Source organism: Phoenix dactylifera, chromosome 4, assembly GCF_051530095.1.
Source record: "Phoenix dactylifera cultivar Ajwa chromosome 4, Ajwa_hap1_PhDact_Kaust_v1.1, whole genome shotgun sequence".
Taxonomy (NCBI): Eukaryota; Viridiplantae; Streptophyta; class Magnoliopsida; order Arecales; family Arecaceae; genus Phoenix; species Phoenix dactylifera.
Genome location: NC_143193.1, coordinates 48,133,304 through 48,154,771, shown reverse-complemented (window position 1 = coordinate 48,154,771; position 21,468 = coordinate 48,133,304). Strand labels below are relative to the sequence as shown.

Below are 21,468 nucleotides of genomic sequence, written 5' to 3'. Positions count from 1 at the left end.
ACCGAGACGGCGAACCTTGCAGGTGAATGTGTTTAATTCTATTATGGTTCATTTGAAATCTTTGAAATCTTTTGCCATACAGTGACAATCACCACAATGAACATGATATTTTCTTCTAGAATAAAAAGAAATTGTGTGGTTATGACAGCCAAAGTTAAATGCTTTAGTGACTTGTAAGATATTATATCTGTGATTGCTGGTGTATAAATACTAATTGATTGTATACATAAATGTAGCATGTATATATATATATATGTATTTATGTATGTATGTATGCATACATGCATGGATGTTTGTATGTATGCATGTAAAAGAACCTTCAAGGATTATTAATTTGTTTAATGTCCATCATGACTGTCATGTAGCACATGACAAGCATAGTGTGTATAAAACATTCACTGCTAATATGTTAATAGTGTAAGAGACGTGTTGTGAACCTATTAAAAGAGCCATTATAATGTTATAATTTTTTTTTCTAAAACCATGATTGACAAAAGATGTTATGATCTCAAGACTGTTAACTCGCAAACAAGAATCCTGTGATTTTGTTTAGCTATTTGTGCCATTACGACCTTTCAGAGCCCCATTTATGCCTATAAAGAAGTGCAATATATGATATATCTTTCATTATTATTTCAATACATGACATGCAAACTAATTTTTTCGTGATGTTTTAGGGATTCCTCTGATATGATGATTTGTGATCTAAAATATTCCAGTTTCAGACACATAGTAGTGGTGGATGAGACAAATGTTTATGTGATTGTAAAGTATTGAATTGTATGCAGTGAAACTGAAAATTGAGGTAAATGCCTGTCATGAGACAGCTTTTCTTATTCTAAGTTCTAACTAATTAGGCCCACAGGATTTTGGACAGAACAGTTTGTCACAAATTGCACTTTTTTGGGTGTTTAAGTTCCTTGTAGATATTTTTCACCATCATCATTTTCAGGATATCCATTAATCAGCACTTAATATTGTGCACTTAAAATGTATACGCTGACAGAAAATTAAAATAATCTTCTTTAAAATCAATGTCTCTATGTGATCAAACTATTCGGGATCAGCTGATGTATTATGGTTTCGAAATTTATTTTGTTTAACATCATCGAAAGCTCTTTACTTCTACCCTTTTAAATCAAGTCTTACTAATATGCCATATAAATGTGAAGAAGTACTACTATTAGCATGGTAATAATTTACTTCATAATTGATAGTCATTACTGTTATGATGTTGTTGTGTCACATCTACCATTTTTTTTTATATCCTTTTTCTTGCTCATCCACACCTCTTCTGTCATGCACAAGGATATGAACATGCATCCAAGAAGTGCAACCTTATATTTTGCTCTCCATTTGTACCGATTATTTTTGCAGATCCAATTACATGTTCAGATAAACAATTGTGAGGCTCCCATCATATGGTAGAGTTAACAATCAATAACTGCCAATATTGTACTACTGTTTACAATTGGAGCTTCATACCTTAAAATTGGGGTCAGGTCCTGTCTCTTGGACCAATAAAGGGAGCGAGTCAATCCTTTCTGGGTGGTATACCGTACACAAGCTTGGTGATGACGTTCATACTTGTCTGGAGTGGAGGGCAGAGTTTAAATTTTAGTTGGTGATAGTGGTAATAAACAAATGATTGGAAACTTAAGGAGGCATGCTGAAACATTCAGCAATTCACATGCCATTTATATATAGAGAGACTGGCCAAGTCAAACCCTTGACTTGTTGGAGGGCAGTCATGAGAGGATATAATATCCAAGTCCCAAGACATATAAAAAAGAGAAAATTGAAAAGAATTTTTCTTCTCATCTCAATTGTATTTGAATACAAACTGAAATATGGGAAATTTCAGAGTTTTTCGCAAAATTTGGTCAACTATAAAGGTCCTACCTTCACCAGGGAGAATTTTGGGGTTCCTTTGTTTTGTGCTAGGAGCAAATTGACCTTAAAAATTAATAGATCACTGAAGTAGGTCTATGGTTGAATTGGCTTACCAGATGTGATAATGGGAATCTCTATATATACTTCTGTTAACGAATGAAAGCTCCACAAATACAATGATAATGGTTTGGTATCTTGAAGCTTAATAAACAAAATGACAAGTTTAAAGCATTGCCATGGAAGAACTGGTTTTTCAGAAAAGGTGATGCCATGACAATTACTTTTGAATCTTCTAACAACCACCTAAGCAACTTGCTCTAAGCGTCAGAACTCATAAGTCAACTATAATTTCAATTGCACTTAGCTTAATAGCTAGCATTACAAAAGTTAGCTAGAACTAGTTCCTCGGGGCATTTTACCATGGATCAAATGTGATGAGCATGTAGACTTTGGGCCTTTTTAGATTCTGTAAGAAGTTGATCCAAGGAGCGCAATACCCAGTTTATGGTTATTCTGCCAATCAAACACCTTGAAGCTATCTCTTTGGTTTCAATGAATCATCAGAGATTAATCGGTCGAGGATGTTTGGGGTGTTTGCTGACTCTGATATTTCTCACTTCCATCATCTCAGCAGATACTCTTCCTGAAGAAGGTCTCTCTCCCTCTCCCCCCCTCTCTGCTCACCCCCCCAACACCTCTCCGTGTGTGTGTTATCTGCACCTTCCGGCATGTGCACCCGGTGTGTGTGCATGAATAAGCAATTTTTTGTGTTGTTTACCTTACCTGTTTCCATTGAAGCTTTATTTGTGCCAGTCTAGCAAAGTATGACTTTTAAGTTTTAACTACAAATTAGATAGTGTTTATGGTATGCAAATGTAATTACTCTACATAAATGAATAAAATTTTAGTAAAAGTCACATAATTGTGCAAAGTATTATCTGCCACAATAAGGATGAGCCTTTTTTTGAGAAAATAAGGAAGATCATTTATTTTTAAACTGTTCAATCAAATAGCTCTCTTGGGTAAATAGGTCATGGATGAATCCAAGCCTAAGAGATGCAGAAAAATGTTGTTCTCTAATATAGGCAAATTTCTGAAGTGATACTGGAATAAAAAGGCATATATGGAACTTGAAGAGTTGAATATTCTGGCTTAAAGGGAAAGCAGATATTATATATATATATATATATAAATGTTCCTTTCTTCTCTACCCTCTTGTAGTTTCCTTACTGATAAACATAATTGGTTGTGCTCTTTATCTAGGTGGATGATTTTTTTAGGAAAAGTGCACAAGTTATATTCAGCAATTTAACAGAATGATTGGTGTTTTATTTCTTTATTTTGAGCATGTAACTCTTTTCTACTAATCCTTGATATATCTTTCTTTTCCTGACATAGATGCTGCTCTCCATGCACTGGCTGAGAGTTGGGATAACCCTCCTCAAAGCTGGGTTGGTTCGGATCCTTGTGGAAGTAATTGGGTTGGAATCACTTGTTCCAACTCTCACATCATTATCATGTCAGTTCTGCAGATTAAAATTTCATTAAACATTCACAGAAAAAATACAGCTGCAATTTTTGGAATGCTTAATTGCCATGCATGTATTTCAGAACACTACCAGGATTGGGACTTGGTGGGACTCTTTCTTCAGAAATTCAGAATCTGCCCGAGTTGGTGGCTCTGTAAGTTTCTGTATCTGGTTCTCTATACTGCAGAAAGGATGAGCCCAGCTATCAACTAATTGCCAGAAAACATATGCTTTTTGCTTTACGGTCTTGGATGTCATGAAATAAAAAATATAATGCATGAAGCACACCGTCAATATTTAATTTAACTCATTCAACATCTCATCTGTATTTTCTAGTCACCATGATTTGCATGTTTCTAATATGCCTTTAACTTGTTAGTCTTCTTATAAGTTCACTTTTGTAGGGATCTGTCTTACAACAAGGATTTGAATGGACCAATTCCCCCATCTATTGGGAATCTGGTGAAGCTAAAATACTTGTGAGCTACTCCTGCTGTTTGAACTGACATAGATCTATGTAGGCTAGCTGGATCATGACTTGGAGCTGATCTTTTTTAAATTTCTTTTTTCACACAGGGTCCTTGTTGGTTGCAGCTTTAGTGGTAATATCCCTCCAGAATTAGGCAACCTAGTACGGCTCTCCTTTTTGTACGTGGCACAGCTGTGTAAACATTTCTTCTGCTCTCTTAAAGTTGTCATCGAATTAAGAGGAAACTTGCATGAAGAGTTATTGGTTTTTTTCTTTTTCTCTTTTGTGTGTGTGTGAGAGAGAGAGAGAGAGCGCTCACACGTGCGCGCCCTTGCGATAGAGAGAGAGAGAGAGAGAGAGAGAGAGAGTTAAAAGTCCACTTGAAAACATCAAAAATTAGAGGATATTGTCATATGCCTTGTGTCATATAGTAAAGACTACATTGATGTCAGAAATTCAAGTTACAAATACACAATAATGATATTCACTTATGATCATTGTCTTGTGAAGTTGAGATTTTTGGGTGCTTTAATAAATTTGACTGCTCCCATGTACTTTGGTTTTATAGAGTTCCAAATATGGCATCAAGTGCTGTTACAATCAGTTCACCTAATTATCATTTTGCACCATTCATATCGTTCAGTCCTTTTGGCATGTTTCTAAATTAAATTAATCAACTGCACTTCTTTTCATCAGATCTCTGAATTCTAACAACTTACGTGGATCCATCCCTGGTTCTCTTGGTAACCTGTCAAAACTGACTTGGTTGGATATTACTGACAATGAGCTTTCTGGACCAATTCCTGTCTCCAGTGAAAATAATCTCGGCCTGGATATGTTGACCAATTGCAAACACTTGTATGTGATGGTATTGTTTTCTGTGAACTTTGATCATTTATTTCATGCTCTTCTAACAACTTGAAGGAGCATTTTCTTTGATTACAGTCATTTTGGCAAGAACAATCTCTCTGGAGCCATTCCACCTAAACTCTTCCACTCAGACATGCATCTGCTACATGTGTAAGCTCCTGAAGTCCCAAGTTCATAAGCCTTCTTATCATTTTTTATTATATATATATTTATGAGAGAATAGGAGAGTAGTGATATATGAATTATGAAATGCTTCATAGAGTAAGTAAATCTCTGATGAAACTGAAAATGAACAAGTTGTTGTTCTCTCTATTAACAATTTTAGTGCTCAGGCTTTTTGATAGCAATAGCTTGTCAGGAAGCATCCCTCCCACAATAGGACTTGTGCGGTCCTTGACAGCTATGTAAGTTGACTCTGTAATTAAATTAGGCATGAACACTCAGCTCATGTTGGTATTGCTTCTAAATTTTAACTTTTTGTTTTTGCTTGTTTGACACAGTCGTCTTGACAGGAATCATTTAAATGGTTTTGTTCCTTCAAACCTCAATAATGTTACCAGCCTTATAGAATTGTAAGTGTTTCTTTCTGCAGTTAGAAATTCCTCTCGTTCTTTATTGCTAGTTTCAGAGGATGATCACCTTTTCATTTCAGGCACTTATCAAACAACCAGCTGACTGGTCCCTTGCCAAACTTAACCGGAATGAATGCGCTTACTTATTTGTGAGTAATAAGACAATTGAGTTACAGGATAATAAAACTGCAATACATTTCTTGAGGCTGAAAGAAAAACAGAAGTGACTTCTTATTTCATAGGGACAACCAAAACAGTTGTATGGATCCTATCAGTTCATATGAGAAAGCAGTTTTTCTTTTATCAATTAATAGTTCTCTGTTGTTGTCTAAGGCATGTTCTCACCATGTAAATTTTATTTCCAGTACATTGAATTTGATGGTCATTTTCAGTGGTTTCTAGATTCACTTCTGTGATGAATCTCTGGCTGTAATGAGTATTTTTTTTTTTGGGAGCTGTAATAAGGTTCTCTGAGTACTAACAGACAATTTCTTGTGTAGGGACTTGAGCAACAATAGTTTCGATGAGTCGGAAGTTCTACCTTGGTTTTCAACTTTGTCATCATTGACAACAATGTATTCCCCTCTCTCTGTCTCTCCCTCCCTTCCTCCCTCCCTCCCCCTTTTATGATCTGTGAGGTGTGAACAGGAGTTCCAAATTTTGGCATATCCAAAAGGTGCCAACTAGATGAGTTGTTAAAAACTCGTGTTGATACAAGAGACTTGGGTTCAATTCTTTCCTGTATCCAATAAAACAAAGGAGGAGCTTCCACCCTCCTACTAAAACAACAACAGCGGCAATAGTAAATTTAAAAGACTCGAAGGGCATTTCTATATGACATAAGTTAGGCAATTCTACTCTTGCACTAGGTCCCTTCATACATTATCAACAAGTTGTCTTCTTGGCTTGCAACATCAGCACAACCTTCCTTAGTCATTTTCTGTAGTTTTAAGGTATTGCTTCTAAGATTTGATTTCTTTGTCAATTTCAGAATGTTGGAATACTCAAAAGTTGGAGGGCAAATACCAACATCTCTATTTGAGTTTACACAGATACAGACTGTGTGAGTATGATTTACATAAAAAAATGGTACTGTTTTTCATTTTGAAATTTAAATTAGTCAAATTTAGCTTTTAACCCCAGAATATTCAAATGCGAATTGTGCACCCTGTAAAATCCTTCTCTTTTTTATCTATGTTCTGATGACTTGAAATGGTGGAGCCAGGAGGCTTAGGAACAACCGGTTTAATGGCACTTTGGATCTAGGAACCAACTACAGCAACCAGCTCTATCTTGTTGATTTGCAGAACAATGAGATTCAAAAACTCAACTATGTAGTGTACCCCAACAAACTAATGTGAGAAGCCACATATATTTTTTACTCAGATACTTTCAATTAAGAAAAGCTATGTTCAGTTTTAGCTCTATTTATCAAACGGTGATAGAGTTAATGTTTAAAAGAGGATTCTCTATATTCAATCAAGTTATTTATTTATCTTTTAAGAGAAACCAGAGTTAAAATTTTGTTGCAATTTATTCTTCTCGTTGTATTCTGGTGTTGATAGCCATGCATTCTTACTTTTTCATATTTACAGACTTGATGGCAATCCATACTGTAACCAAGGGGGATCAAGTAACAGCAAGTATTGCACAGTTCCACCACAATCCAATTCCACCACTTATGTGACTCCCATATTGAATTGTGGGAATATTGTCTGTCCTTCAGATCAAGACCTCAGTCCCCGCTGTAACTGTTCATATCCATATGTGGGCACCATATATTTCAGGTTTATTACCTTCTCAAACACAGATAATACAAAATATTATCAAGTTCTGGAAGAAGGTCTCTCCAAGTTGTTTGAGGATAACCAAATTCCGGTGGACTCAGTGTCTGTCCATAACCCACACATAAATATCGACAACTACCTTCAAATTGATTTCTGGTTCTTTCCAGCTGGAAAGCTACGTTTTGATGCATATGATGTTGCTAAAATTTCTAACTTGTTCAGCAATGTAACCTTCGAGGCCCCATCTGATTTTGGGCCCTATTATTTCATTGCAAGACCATATACAGGTAACTTAATTTCAAGTTATTCCCCTCCTACTCTTTCCGACTTTTTGGGGTTTGACAGATTAAAATCTCTTCCTAATTCATTTAGAAGCTGAATTGGGTTCGAAATCACAAAAAGTGCCGGTCATTGTTGGAGCAACAGTTGGTGCAGTGGTTCTTTCATTGACAGTTATCATTTTGATCATTTTTGCACTTCGACAAAAGAGAAAGGCCACAAAGGCTGTAGAATTAAGCCAGCCTTTTGGTAAGATATGGAGGACAAAATTTGTAACTCTTCTGTCTTTCCTGTTTATCATGTCATATCTATAAATCTGAGTTTTGTAAGCATTAATATCTAATCGTTTTGGCAGGATCTTGGGACCTGAGCAAGAGCAGTGGCAGTGCTCCAGACTTGAAAGGGCCAAAATGGCTTTCATTTGAAGAATTGAAGAAATGCACGGACAACTTCGCAGAGCAAAATGAAATTGGGGCTGGTGGCTATGGAAAGGTAGTTCTTTTTTTTTAAAAAAAGAGAAAAATGATAGGTGTGAGGCTTTGATTTTGTTATGTCTATTCAAAATTTAGAAGTTTTGCTAGTATAATAAGATTATTCAGCACTTGAATTTATATAAAGAATAAATACAGCTTATGCAAGCAGAAACACTATATTGACGGTTCCTAGGTGGAGCTAAGCAGATAAATCTTTTTTTTCTCCATTTTTTCCTTTTTTCTAGAACTCTGAGCACTTAAACAGCAATAACGTATACAAGTATGTCCTCTCTAATTTGATCCTTACCAAGACAACTTAAATATGTCAAATTAACATGCTTGCAGTAAGATCCAGATGTAGCTTTAATATGTGTTATCATTAATTTTACTGTATCCAAGTTCCTTTCAGAAATAACCTATAAACCTGCACCTGAATGCAAATGCATTCATAGGATCTGAGTTACTGGCAGAAATAACCAAGACTGGTACCCATAGTGCCATATGACTGCTATGGGCATATGGAATCTTCATAGTTCATATGGTACACCAGTCTGATAACTATTGTTGGTACAAGGATCATACTGAGTGCCAATTCCCTATCAGTTAGGTATGGTATGCTTGGTACTGACCTGCATTTAAAACCTTGTGTATGACAAATTCTTACATACTCACTCCTGAAATTACATCTGAGTATGTTGAAACTAGCAGTTTCTACATGCTGGTAAATTGATAAAGAGATATGCACTTGAAAAATTTCAATGATCCTATAAACCATTTCGTTTTCAACATTACTACTACCACAGCTATTGTGCTGAAGAACATTCAAACGTCTGACTTTGATTATATTTAGACTGATATAGAAGTGGACTACCAAAGCACCAAAGTATTGCTCATTGACGTCCCAATGAATGAATGAATGCATATATTGGAAACATATAAAAAGTTTGTCATCTGTAGTTTATGGCTACTTTTACAGGTTTACCAAGGAACACTTGCCAATGGGCAACAGGTTGCTGTCAAAAGAGCTCAACAGGGATCCATGCAAGGTGGTGTTGAATTCAGATCAGAGATTGAGACGCTGAGCAGGGTTCACCATAGGAACCTCGTCAGTCTTGTTGGCTTTTGCTTTGACCAAGGTGAACAAATGTTGGTGTATGAGTATGTTCCAAATGGCTCTCTAAGAGAAAGTCTCTCAGGTATTTACACTTCCATTATGGATGTTTTCTTTTACTAGAAAGCTGGAAAAAAAATGACTCTAAAGTTTGTTGTTAAAGATGTAGATTTATATTTGTTGCTGGAAACTGGACTCGGGGGCGATCGGTCCGCTGAGAAGGAGGAGCTCTGGCGAGAACTGGCGGGCGGCGATCCGTCGGCGAGCGGCGTCCTCCGCAAGGGGCCTGCAAAAAGCCGGTGGCTGGGGTTTCCGGCGCCGGCCCTCCGATGCCTAAGTCAGAGGGGGCAAGTGTATCAAAGGAGAGAGGATCTGTGTCCAGGTTTTGGCGTCCCCCCCTCTAAGATGGGAAGGTTCTCCTTTTATAGAGGGGCGCTAGGTTACCTGTGATGTGATGGGGCGAAGTTGTCGTACGGCTGAGCACGTCGCATGAATTGGTGCACGATCAAATGAATTAATGCCTTGCCGTTGGGGATGAAGTCGGGATCAGAGGGTTGTTACGGCCAACTGGATGCAGCCGAACTAATTTGCCGTGGAGGACTGGAGATCCGTAGATAACAGGCGCCACGCACATTAATTGTTGAGTAGGCCGGAGATACGTATTGATTGTTGAGTAAGCCGGAGATACGCATTAATTGTTGAGTAAGCCGGAGACACGCATTAATTGTTGAGTAAGCCGGAGATACGCATTAATTGCTAGGGGCGGTGGTAGGGTGTGGTCTCTGATCGGACTACAGAAGGATGTGACCGCAGTAGGTGAGTGGCGAGGTCGGACTTCCGAGATCGAGAGCTCCGAAATTGGGCGCCTGGTAGGGCGCTAGGTCGGGCGTCCGAGGTCGGGCGCTTTCGAGGTCATGTGCTACTGATGCGCTCACGTGCTTTGGGGCGACTTGTATTTCCCCAACACTACCCTCCGACTTCCGAGTCCGAGCCGTTTCGCGAGCTCGGGCTTGGGAAGTAGTTGCCTTTATTGCATTGGTGGGGGCCAGTGAGTCTTAAATTATTCCGGCGTTCCGCGTATTTCGGGGCGTCTTTAATGAGAGGAGAGGGGGCGACACCCCTTCGTCCTTTGAGGTTGCTTCGTATAGTGGGCTCATGATAGGGCTCCAGGATCCGACGGGACACCGCCTTGATTCCGTATTCGAGCTCGTGAAACGGCTTGGACTCGGAAGTCGGGGGGTAGTGTTGGGGAAATACAAGTCGCCCCAAAGCACGTGAGCACATCGGCAGCACATGACCTCGAAAGCGCCCGACCTCGGACACCCGACCAAGCGCCCGACCTCGGATGCCCGACCTGGCGCCCTACCAGGCGCCCGACTTCGGAGCTCTCGATCTCGGAAGTCCCACCTCGCCACTCACCTACCGCGGTCACATCCTTCTGTAGTCCGATCAGAGACCACACCCTGCCACCGCCCCTAGCAATTAATGCGTATCTTCGGCTTACTCAACAATTAATGCGTGTCTCCGGCTTACTCAACAATTAATGCGTATCTCCGGCTTACTCAACAATCAATGCGTATCTCCGGCCTACTCAACAATTAATGCGCGTGGCGCCTGTTATCTACGGATCTCCAGTCCTCCACAGCAAATTAGTTCGGCTGCATCCAGTTGGCCGTGACAACTCTCTGATCCCGACTTCATCCCCAACGGCAAGGTATTAATTCATTTGATCGTGCACCAATTCATGCGACGTGCTCAGCCGTACGGCAACTTCGCCCCATCATATCACAGGTAACCCAGCGCCCCTCTATAAAAGGGAAACCTTCCCATCTTAGAGGGGGGGACGCAAAAACCTGGACATAGATCCTCTCTCCTTTGATACACTTGCCCCCTCTGACTTAGGCATCGGAGGGCCGGCGCCGGAAACCCCGACTACCGGCTTTTTGCAGGTCCCTTGCGGAGGACGCCGCTCGCCGACGAATCGCCGCCCGCCAGTTCTCGCCGGAGCTCCTCCTTCTCAGCGGACCAGTCGCCCCCGGGTCCAGTTTCCAGCAACAATATTATTTATGTACACATGTATGTAAGTTGGTCTTGTTCCCCCCTTAGTGATTGCATCACAACTTTGCGTCTGTAGGTGGAGAGAATGCTATTCTCATCTTGATACTGTTGAGAGAAGGATGGGAAAGAGGATACCATTATAGAATACCGGGATCCAAGTTACCCCAAACTAACATTGAAGAATGAATCCCGACCTTATCTTAATATTGTTGACAACTATATTAACCCCTAATGCAACATCATCGAGACACCTTGAGTCATCTTAAGCCCCCCATTTACAAGTTTGTGGGCTACCTAATTTAGCACTTCATCATGTTTATTCTTTTCTTTTCTTTTCTTTTTCCTTGTCTATGATTTTTTTGTTGGCTTTTACCTTCAACCATCAACCGATTCTTGCGCACCTACCACTTACATTTAGTGGTGAAAATTACTATAAATGTCTAGAACATTTAGGGAAGCCTGAAGAAAGTGGCTGAAGAAGTTTACACATATCCAAGTTCCTCCACCGTTGTCGCTGCCCCTCAAGCTGACCTCCTGCAGCTTCACTGGTCTTTAGCAAAAGCTCTCTATTGCTCAGGTTTATGAGTAGGCTATCGAATACACCACTGGCTAAAATGATGCCTTCTCCATTGTGTATTTTATATTCAGTGTTTCGTAGTCTTTTGGCTGACACCATATGCTGCCACTTTTGTTACTTTACACCCATAAATATTTCTTGGCTCTAGTGATTGCATTTGTCAATCATATATACTTGTAGGTATGGGCTTTATAAACCAATTTATACATCTCACTTTGTTTTTCCAAGTTCATGCATTTCAAGTACCGTAAGGTTGAGGTGAACATTGATGCATTTCAGTTGGTTGCAGCAGTAATTTCATTGTGTCCATACTCTACAGACTAAGTGTTGTTTCTTAAATTTTAATCTGAAGGTAAATCTGGAATTCGTTTAGATTGGAAAAGGAGACTTTGGGTCGCCCTTGGTGCAGCAAGAGCTCTTACTTACCTACACGAGCTTGCAAACCCCCGCATAGTTCATAGAGATATCAAGTCAAACAACATCCTTCTTGACCATCATCTAAATGCAAAAGTTTCTGATTTCGGTCTCTCTAAGCCAATAGGTGACGACAATAAAGGTTACATTACAACTCAAGTTAAAGGGACAATGGTGAGTACTCTAAATGAAGACAGGTTATTATGCTGAAAAAAAAAGAGGTGGGGCAACAGTTTCTAATGTCAGAAAAGAGCTCTTATGTGCATAATCATTTTGTCATTTTTACTGCAGGGCTACTTAGATCCTGAATATTATATGACTCAGCAGTTGACAGAGAAGAGTGATGTGTATAGCTTTGGTGTTCTACTTCTGGAAATGGTAACTGCAAGAAGACCTATAGAGCGAGGACGACACATTGTAAGGGAGGTTAGGGCTGCTATAGACAAGTCGAAGGAGCTGTGTGGTCTCCATGAGCTTGTTGATCCTATAATTGGGTTAGGCACCACACCAGCAGGGTTTGGGCGATTCATCGACCTGGCGATTAAGTGCGTGGAGGAATCAAGTGCTGACCGGCCTTTAATGAGTGAGGTGGTGAAGGAGATTGAGAACATCATGCTGTTGGCTGGCATGAACCCGCATGGCGGATCCACTTCGACTTCTGAAAGCTTTGTAACAAGGACTAGGGGCCATCCGTATAGCAGCAACTCTTCTTTTGATTACAATGGTGGGCCATTTTCTCCCAAGATAGAACCTAAGTGAGTTGCAGCAATTAATAGTAATAAATTGTTTGCCACTGACCTCTACATGTTGTCGATGTAAATTCTCTTATCTTTCTGGGTTTGTTTGAAGACATGAGGTGCTTTTTGCTAGTCAAATTTGGCTATGAACTTATTTGACTTCCATTATATGTAAGTTTATGTACTTGTGATATTGTGAAGAATGCTTTCATCATTTTTGTTCTCTTTTTGAAAATGAAAACAGGGGATGGTAATAAAAACCAAGAACTTTTTAGGGAAAAGAAATCAGAAACTGGATTCTTCCCCCACTTTGATGAAGACTCAAAATACAGGTTAAAGTCAATTGCTAAACTGGAAAAGCTGTGGAAATTTGAAGTTCCTATTTATGCAATTTGTTTTCCAGAACAATGGTCGACAGCACATACATACTGCCCATATGTGCCTGTTGCTGCTGATCCCTACTGAATTTATTCTGCATCAGAAAGAAGCAAAGAATATGAACAAAAACTCAAAACAAAGCCCTTCATAAAATCTTTCAGCTCTATTGTGCATCTGTTCTTTAGCTCCTTTTATTACCTTCCTTATGTCTGCTAGCACTCACAAACCCCTGATCCAGTTCCAGCATTTGATCTTAGTCATTGGTCATGAACTCATCAGGTCATTGGCTTCTCCAGCAGTGCAGACATGTACCACTCATCCATCTCTATTCCCCGGTCGAGCTTCCGTGCGGTGTTCCACCTCAGTTTCTTGAATCCAATGCTACTGAATATGGGCAGATATCTGGTGTTCATCTGCGTGCCGAGGCAGAAGAAGTGATCAAGCCAGAAGAGCCCCCCCGGCCGTAGCACCCGGTAGATGTCATAGAGCGCGAACTCAAGCACAATGTCAGGGATCCAATTGCTGAGAACATGCATCGAATGCACGATGTCGAGGGTGTTGTCGAAGAAGGGAAGCCGGTGGGCGATGCTGATGTGCATCGGCACGAGGCCTCTCGACGCGATGAAGCTATTGAATGGCCCATCAAAGTTCATAGTGCTTGTGACAATGGTGATATTGCGCTCCCGCATCCGGGCTGCGAATGTGGCGGTGCCACCGCCGATGTCGAGGCCAATTCGGACCGTTCCCGGTGGTTTGGTCCCCAAGACACTGTCAATTCCAAAGTCGAGATTGCCGTTGTCGCCGAGCCACCGGACCTTCTCCCGGCCATTCAAGTCAAAGCAATCCTTGCAGTCATAGGACCCTTTTGCCTTGCCTCTATGAACCAAGCAGCTGTAATTCTTGCAGCTGTATGCGTCCCAGACGATGCTGGTGTCCGGCGGGATTGTCCAAAGGCTCGCCGGAAATGGGGCGGGCTCGACATACCCGTCAGGAGATTTCGGATGGCATCGCCGGCGGGGGAGCGGCTCACACCCTTTGAGCATCAATCTCTGCGCGAAGATGTCGTCGCTCGGGCAATCCTTGCCGACTTCATAAGACATGTACTCGGTCAGCTCCGCTTGGAATCGCCGGCAGGGAGAGCCGAGCGCCGGGTAGAGCTCGTCGGTCCCGAGATTGGCAGTAAATCCAAGAGGGAGCTTATGCGGCCCGACCGCAAGCTTGAGCTCCCCGGAGAGCACATTTTGCCAGCCGTCGAGATCCTCCGGCGGGGTCTTGTCGCCATGGGCCTTGCCAAGCTCATCGAGGAGGGCCTCAAGGAGGGTATTTGAGGTGGACAGCCGGCGGTGGAGGTCGGCAAGCTGCTTTTCGCTGGCGGACAGCTTGTGTCGTGTCGAGCTGAGCTCTCGGAGGAGGGCCTCCGAGTCCCAAAGGTGGATCCGGGGGGCAGACTCCAATGAGGAGGCCGAGAAGAGGTAGATAGAAACAATATTAGTCGAAATTACGAGCAGAAGAATCTTCAACTTCGATCCTATTGCACTCTGCTGCTGCTGGCCATGTCTTCTGGGGTGGTCCTCCATACTTCTACCATCCAACTACTACTGTTGAGTGTATTTAGAAGAAAAATGGAGTTCCTCCACAACTCAATGAGGTATTCTCCTAGTAATGGGAGAGCATGGAATTGGAGTACAATGGAGAGATGAAGAGTGGTGTTACGGAGGGAGAGGAGGGGGAGTTCTGTTTAGGTTTTAATGATGGTGGGAAGGTGGCGAAGAATCGTAGGAGCGAGAAAGTTCGCACCTGCCTAACACACTAGCGTGGGGGAGGTGTTTTTCCCTATCCGCTACCTTGGGTCTTTCCTTTGGATTCAAAATTCGGTTGCTTGAGGGGATTGTCTACCGTTGGTGACTGCAACGGCTAGTTTAATGTCATTATTGGTGCCTTGGATCCCTTACTCGCGTCGTGTGACCCGGCTTCGGTCGCGTTTGGGATGAGAGAGAGGAGTGAAAATAATAGTTTACGGTACTCGGTGCGCCGGTCCAGATGCGACCGACTTACCGGGTTTTGGTCAATGGATCCTCCGGGTTTTGGTCAATGGATCCTCTCTCTCTCTCTCTCTCTCTCTCTCTCTCTCTCTCTCTCTCTCTCTCTCTCTCTCTCTCTCTTGTTTTGTGCCAGAACGGATGGATCATACATGACGAGTATGGATATACCTAAAAAATCAAAAAATAAAATATCTCGGAGTACCAAGAGCAGCTCTCTATTTTTAGTTTATAGAATACTACCAGAGTGACTGGCTACATAATCAGCCATCCAATTCGTAGCTTCATTGGCTTCATGAAAAACATATTTGGCCTAACAGGCCCTCTGTCCCTTATCAATGCCCAGATGTCTCAAAGCAGAGGGTAGATGTAACCATAACCTCTTGGGTCCTCCAAATCCAGCTGATACCGTGGCCACCTGATTCTCTTTGGAAGAGGTACTTCTAAGGTGGTGCATAAAGTGTGAGGGGATGGTGCTGGAGTTGACTTGGAAATTAATACAGGCGAAAATTATTGGGATCGGTTCCGATTGGTGGGTGAAAACTAGCCGAGAGCAGGATTGTACTCAGGCATCTTGAATCAATAGAAGAGACTTTACAGCCTGTACCATTTGAAACCTAATTCACTTTGATTAATGATGTGTCCAGAAATAAGATCAAAAATAGTTTTTTGAAATTGAGATCAAAGTATCTTACTTAGGGGTGGCAATCGGGTCGGGTCAGGCATAAACAGGTCGGGCCAAATACAAGTCGAGTCAAAAAATTATAAATTTGAACCCGACCTGTTTATTAAACAGATCGGGATTTACAATCTGAACTCGACCTGTTTAATAAATAGGTCACCTGATCCGATCCGTTTAAGACCCACTTAAGGAAAGAAAAGGGTGGGGACAGGCTGAATGGGAGGGAAAAAGATGAGAGAGAGAGAGGGAGAGGGGAGAGAGAGAGAGAGAGAGAGAGAGAGAGAGAGAGAGAGATCGAGACCGAGAGAAAGAGGCGGGAGGGTAAAGGATTAAAAAAAAATCACTGCTCTCTTCTTCTCCGATCAGCCTCCCTCGCCATAGCTGTGCCTGAGCCACCACCCTGCACCGCCCGCGGCCTCCGTCTTATTGCGTCGCCGTCGGAGCTTCACCGATCGAACCACCACCTCGAGATCTATCGCGAGGCCCGTGACCGCCGCTGTGCCGCCGTTGCAGCGCGGCACCGAGCCGCCACCGCTGAGCGCCGCTGCCTCCGTCGAGCGTCCCCGCTTCTGTCGCTTCACCGCTCGGATCCAATGCCCCCTTGCCTTCCCGATCGGATGCTCCAGTGCCTTACCGAGCCACTTGCCTTCCTGATTGGGACTCGGAATTTCTTTCGACAAGAGAGGAAGAGCCAGATAGGTGGGAGGCCAGGAGGTTTCGACGACGAGAGAGAGAGAGAGCCAGGTCCATCATCCATGGAGGATTGGAGGCCTAGAGGGTTCGACACGACGGAGGAAGAGATGAGGGACGGAAATGCGACGGAGAGATGGGTTCCCTGACGGCCTGACTCCCTATCCCTGACCCCGTGACCCGTCCCATCTTATTAAATCATGCTGGACTATGGGCTAAGCAACCTGTGGGCTGTGGAGATAAGTAGTTATTGCTTTCCTTTGGGCCAAGGCTTGGGTTGCCTTGTCTGATCGAATCCAATCCATATATTAAACGGGTTAAACAGGTTAAACGAATCAGACATTTAAAATCTGTATCCGACCCAATTAATAAACAGGTTAAATGGGTCAACCTGTTTATGATCCGAACCTGTTTCGGGTTGGCAGGTCGGGTCATATTTTGCCACCTCTAATCTTACTTAGTGTCCGTCGTGGTTGGAAGTGGTTATACTTGAAACGCGTTGGTTTGTGGAAAGAAAAAAAAAATCAATGGAAACATAGAAAAAATAAAAACTCTTATGAAATATGAAAAAATCTATTTCCTACCAGCAGACTAGAAATTGAGATAATTTTTTAAAAAAATTATCCAAAGCTTTTAAATAAAATGTGGTAAGATATTTTCTTTTATTAAGAGTATAACATATATTTTATATGACTTTTTTAGAAAAATAGATGTTCAACCAAACATAAACCACTTTATAATGTGCTACTTTTTAAAGGTCAACCAAACATGCAAAACCTTCTTTCTAGGCATCTTGTATTCAAGCACAATACTGAAATCGAAAACCATTTGACTTTTTTATGTATTTCAAAATTTTTACATATACATAATCAAATTAAAAATATCATCCATAATTTTTATAATATAATTCATACCAACTCATCTAATAAATATATCCAAAATAATAGCACAACCATTTTTATGGAGTCAATAGTTGGATTTACTCTAAAAATAAATTAAATTAAAGATATTAAATATTAGGTGTATTCAGTTTCGAGCTAGGTTTCGGATTCGGTTTCACTCGAAGATTCACTAAAACTATAACCGAAACCAAAACCGAATAAGTTTTAATTTTTAAATCTATCATCAAAATTATCCTCATTTAATTTCTTTTAAAGTCATCCTACTCAATTCAGAGACAGATAAAATATTTAGATACCTCTCCCGTTGACATCCCGAGTCTCAAAGTCCCAATCATGCTAGATTATGAAAGTTCATCACTAAAATAATATTTTTTTAATAATGAGAAAGGAGTTGAGATCCAATACTTGGATATGCACCATTTGAGATTCAAAAATTTTAATTGCTAAACAGATTGGACTAACCACTAGAGTAAGCCCTAGTTCATCAAAGTGGCAACGGTAAAAGCTGCAGCAGCGCAGGCAGCAACTGGTGCATGTCAGAGTTCGCCAGTACCAATGGGTCTTTGTCGGCAAGTTCCCCCCAATCGTGTTATAGAAGTTACTTACCCAAAAAGAAAGAAAGAAAGAAAAAAAAAGCTGTTTTTAGAAGTCAACGAAGTTAGAACCCCATCTCTCCAACCAAACTTTGAGGTCAACCGACTCGAGTTGGATTCCTTCCACCATTGCCCACGGGAAAGACGTAGAGAAACTATCAAACTTGAGATAAGAAATGGAGGACTTCAAAGCTTTGAACTTTAAGAGCATGTAGTAGAAGGATCGCTGGTTTAAGTGGAGCTATCACGATCCTGGATCGTGCTCTTTTTTTTTTTTTTTTGATGTATCAGAGTCTTACTATATACAGCTATGAGTATACCCAAAATAGTTATAGTACAAAATATGTTCCAGTGCTAATGGCACTTCCTCCGTTCTAGTGCTAATGGCACTTCCTCCAGTGCCCCCTGTGTGATGGTTGCAAAGTGATGTGCTGCGAAGAAAGTGGCCAACGACACGTTACTTTGTCATTACTTCATTTATTTAAAGCTATTGTTTATTATATTTGGTGATATGTAGATGTTAATCTCTTTTTCTTACTCGTTCGTGCCACAAATTTAACGCAGGTTCCAACTTGGGGCAAGATCCTGTGCTCAAAAGGTAGCTTTAGCTCCAATAATTTATAAGAACTAGCCATGGAAGGAAAAGAATGAGTCGGAAACTTTACAGCAAAGAAAGACTCGGGTAAACCTGGGCTAAGCTTGTTATATGTTTGATTTGAATAAATTGAAGTTTTTTGGCAGGGGACATAATGGAATTCATATTCATCCTTTAAGAAAAAGGCTATAGGCATTAGGCTATGCTGATACAGAATAGGAGATAGATCTATCCCCAATCTGACTCCTTCCAGGACCTCAGATTATTAGGACTATAACCAGGTTTCGGATTGGTGGGACTATAACTAAGTAATGGCATTTTGAGAAAATACTTACAGATAATGGGCTATATAAGAAGAGATAGTCCTTACACAAAGGGCATATTTGGTTGGGGAGAATTGGACTCTGGAATGGAAATTAGAATGAATGATTTCTATGCCACCCATTTGGTTGGGGGGAGTCCCATTTTCATTCTGATTCCATGGAAGAATATAAATGCCTTAATCCCTCAAAATCTGATATCTATTCTCTCCTATTATTCAACTCTCATTTCGATTCCCATTCTGATCACAAATTAAATATGTCGAGGATATGCCCATTCCGATTTCTATTCTAATTTATTTCGATTCTAATTCCAGTCGCAAACCAAACATGCCTTTAATCCCTTGAGCCTTAGAGAACACAGGAATCAAGTCATTTTGGTGTAATTACCGAAAATTTGTACTAGAATGGCGAGCTAATACAATGAAGATTTCTTGGTGTAAATTTTGAAAATTTTGGTTGCAAATTCCATCCTTTTTGCTTTCTAATTCTTGAAGCAAAACCAAATTTGTCCAATCCCAAATTTATGCACTAGAATCTTGAGTCTAACCAAATTGCTGTTAAACCTATAATTTGACAGCATAAGCCTTTTGACTCAACCCAACCAAGTTGTGGCTTCAAGTAAAATCTCAATATATTATCAAAGGAAAGCATCATAGTAGTCTACTAATAGTTCTCCCAGGAAAGCTAGTGTGAATAAAATATTTTGGCCGTTAGAGCAGAGAACCAAGATAAGCTTATGCCTTCATTAGTATGGAAAGGTTCGGGCGTGAGAGATAAGCCCTATTTCAAGCCCAAAATCATTCATTTTAGAAAGAACAAAAAATAATTTAAAATGTAGTTATCTATTCAAATAATGAAACAATCTCAAACTTATCATTGCTGATGATATTGAAGATGTCCATCAAATATTTCTTCCCTTATAATCAATTGTGCCTTGTCCATGCCGAGTCTAGGTTTAATCAAAGGGATTAGAGCAGTCCATCATTAACGCCAATGGAATCACAATCATCCATAAAACGTTCAACACTCTTAAATTGCACCATATGCATCAGATCAGCAAGTTCTGTGAGGCCCGACTGTTTGGTCAACCTACCACCCGAGCTAGACTTGGTCCATTGATCAGCCTGGCCCTAAGAGAACCAAAACCCAAAGAGAAAAAAAGGAACGAAATAGGTTTTTCTTGTTTGAGTTGGAGGAGGAGACCAACTCCGACTCCGCCCCGACTCTTTTAGAGGCTCATAAACCCTAGCCTCTACCATCAATAAATCATTCCCCACCCTTGGTGCACCATCACTATCGGGCATCCTTCTTTCTTCCGAAGGAAAAAATATGTTGTATTGTGCGGCAACCGCATCATTGCTGGAGCTAAAGTATTGTCTCCTCCTATTTCAATGGTACCCTCTTTCTCCTCTTTTTTCTACCTCAAGTAGCTGCCACTGGCCGAGATCTTATCGCAAAATCGCCAATTTTAAATAGCAATCAAATCCCTTATTTTTGAGATCCACCCCCTCTTTCTTTCTTTTTTTCTTTCTTTCTTTTTTTTTTTTAATATGATGGCCGGTTGGACCTCCGACCAACCCTTCTTGAGACTCTCCTTGACCTACATGATGGAGCCTTGGCTAGCTGCCGACGAGTGAGTCGAAACCAAATGAAGCTTGGACCCTTGTCTTTCAGCCCGAACCCTTGTTCTTTCAATTATGTTTTTCCTTCCTACTATCGACCGCTCATCATCACAATGAACTGCCATCTCCGACCACTGCCGTCGCAAGGCCCCACCCTTCCTCAACTCTTTTCTATTCTAAAAGAACATGAAAAGGGATTTCATGTTCTTCCTCATCTCTCTCTTTTCCCTCATCTCTCTCTCATCTCTTCGTCTCTCTACAAACCTTGGTGGACCCTAGTAGGAGGGTCCCATATCCTTTCTTTGTGGACCCTAGGTTGACCCAAAGGACCCACCATTGACTACTTTTAATATGTCTCATTGCCATCAATTCTTAGTTGGACAAATTAGATTAATTGTTCTGGCCGATGTAGGCTGATAAGCATCGCCACCCAGCCAGCATTGTCCTTCTTCCACTCCTTTGCATATTTTCTATTATTATTTTTTATTTCTTGTGCAAATCTCTTCTGATGGTTGGTCCTGATTTTGTGTGGGAGTGTAGTCATCCGGATAAGGAGCACCCTAGAGGATTTTATGCTCTAGTCTCTAAATTGAGATAAGATGCTAACCCATTATTTATTTTAATTTTGTATTAGGTAGGACAGAAAAAATAGTGCTAAGAGTATTTCAAACATTAAAACTCCAAAATTAGGAAATAAATATTGCTGGTGTTTGATCGAAGACAAGTGGATTATAAATATTAATGTTTAATTAATCAAACTTGTTAGGTGTGGACTTGGACTAAACTTGGTATCTTGGTTTGCAGATAAAGATAAGAATCCCTGTATAAAATCATATTCATATATATATATATATATATATATATATATATATATA

General features: G+C 40.8%; 2 protein-coding genes across 5 annotated transcripts; one reads left to right on the top strand and one right to left on the bottom strand.

Annotated features, from left to right (window-relative positions):
* The first annotated feature begins 1,218 nt into the window (after positions 1-1,218).
* On the top strand, positions 1,219-12,992 carry LOC113460918 (leucine-rich repeat receptor protein kinase HPCA1-like). Of its 4 annotated transcripts, none has more exons than XM_088720267.2 (19): positions 1,219-2,545; positions 3,292-3,412; positions 3,505-3,576; positions 3,827-3,901; positions 3,999-4,070; positions 4,588-4,749; positions 4,837-4,911; positions 5,094-5,165; positions 5,262-5,333; positions 5,414-5,482; positions 5,834-5,908; positions 6,325-6,396; positions 6,559-6,690; positions 6,929-7,407; positions 7,493-7,648; positions 7,755-7,891; positions 8,849-9,068; positions 11,971-12,253; positions 12,324-12,456. In XM_088720267.2, exons 1-18 carry the CDS (start codon positions 2,398-2,400, stop codon positions 12,240-12,242), a joined length of 2,481 nt encoding a protein of 826 aa, XP_088576393.2. In that variant the 5' UTR covers positions 1,219-2,397; the 3' UTR covers positions 12,243-12,253; positions 12,324-12,456. The 4 variants fall into 4 exon arrangements, with proteins under 4 accessions (XP_088576393.2, XP_088576391.2, XP_088576392.2 ...); XM_039133948.3 differs by having other exon boundaries at positions 1,222-2,545; positions 11,971-12,206; positions 12,324-12,992; XM_088720265.2 differs by lacking the exon at positions 6,559-6,690 and having other exon boundaries at positions 11,971-12,206; positions 12,324-12,992.
* A 124-nt stretch (positions 12,993-13,116) lies between these two features.
* Positions 13,117-14,931, bottom strand: LOC103715629 (putative methyltransferase At1g29790). Its single transcript, XM_039133629.3, has 2 exons — positions 13,346-14,931; positions 13,117-13,241 (listed from the first exon to the last, which is right to left on the bottom strand). The coding sequence occupies exon 1, from the start codon at positions 14,722-14,724 to the stop codon at positions 13,423-13,425; it is 1,302 nt and encodes a 433-aa protein (XP_038989557.3). The 5' UTR covers positions 14,725-14,931; the 3' UTR covers positions 13,117-13,241; positions 13,346-13,422.
* Positions 14,932-21,468: the final 6,537 nt, after the last annotated feature.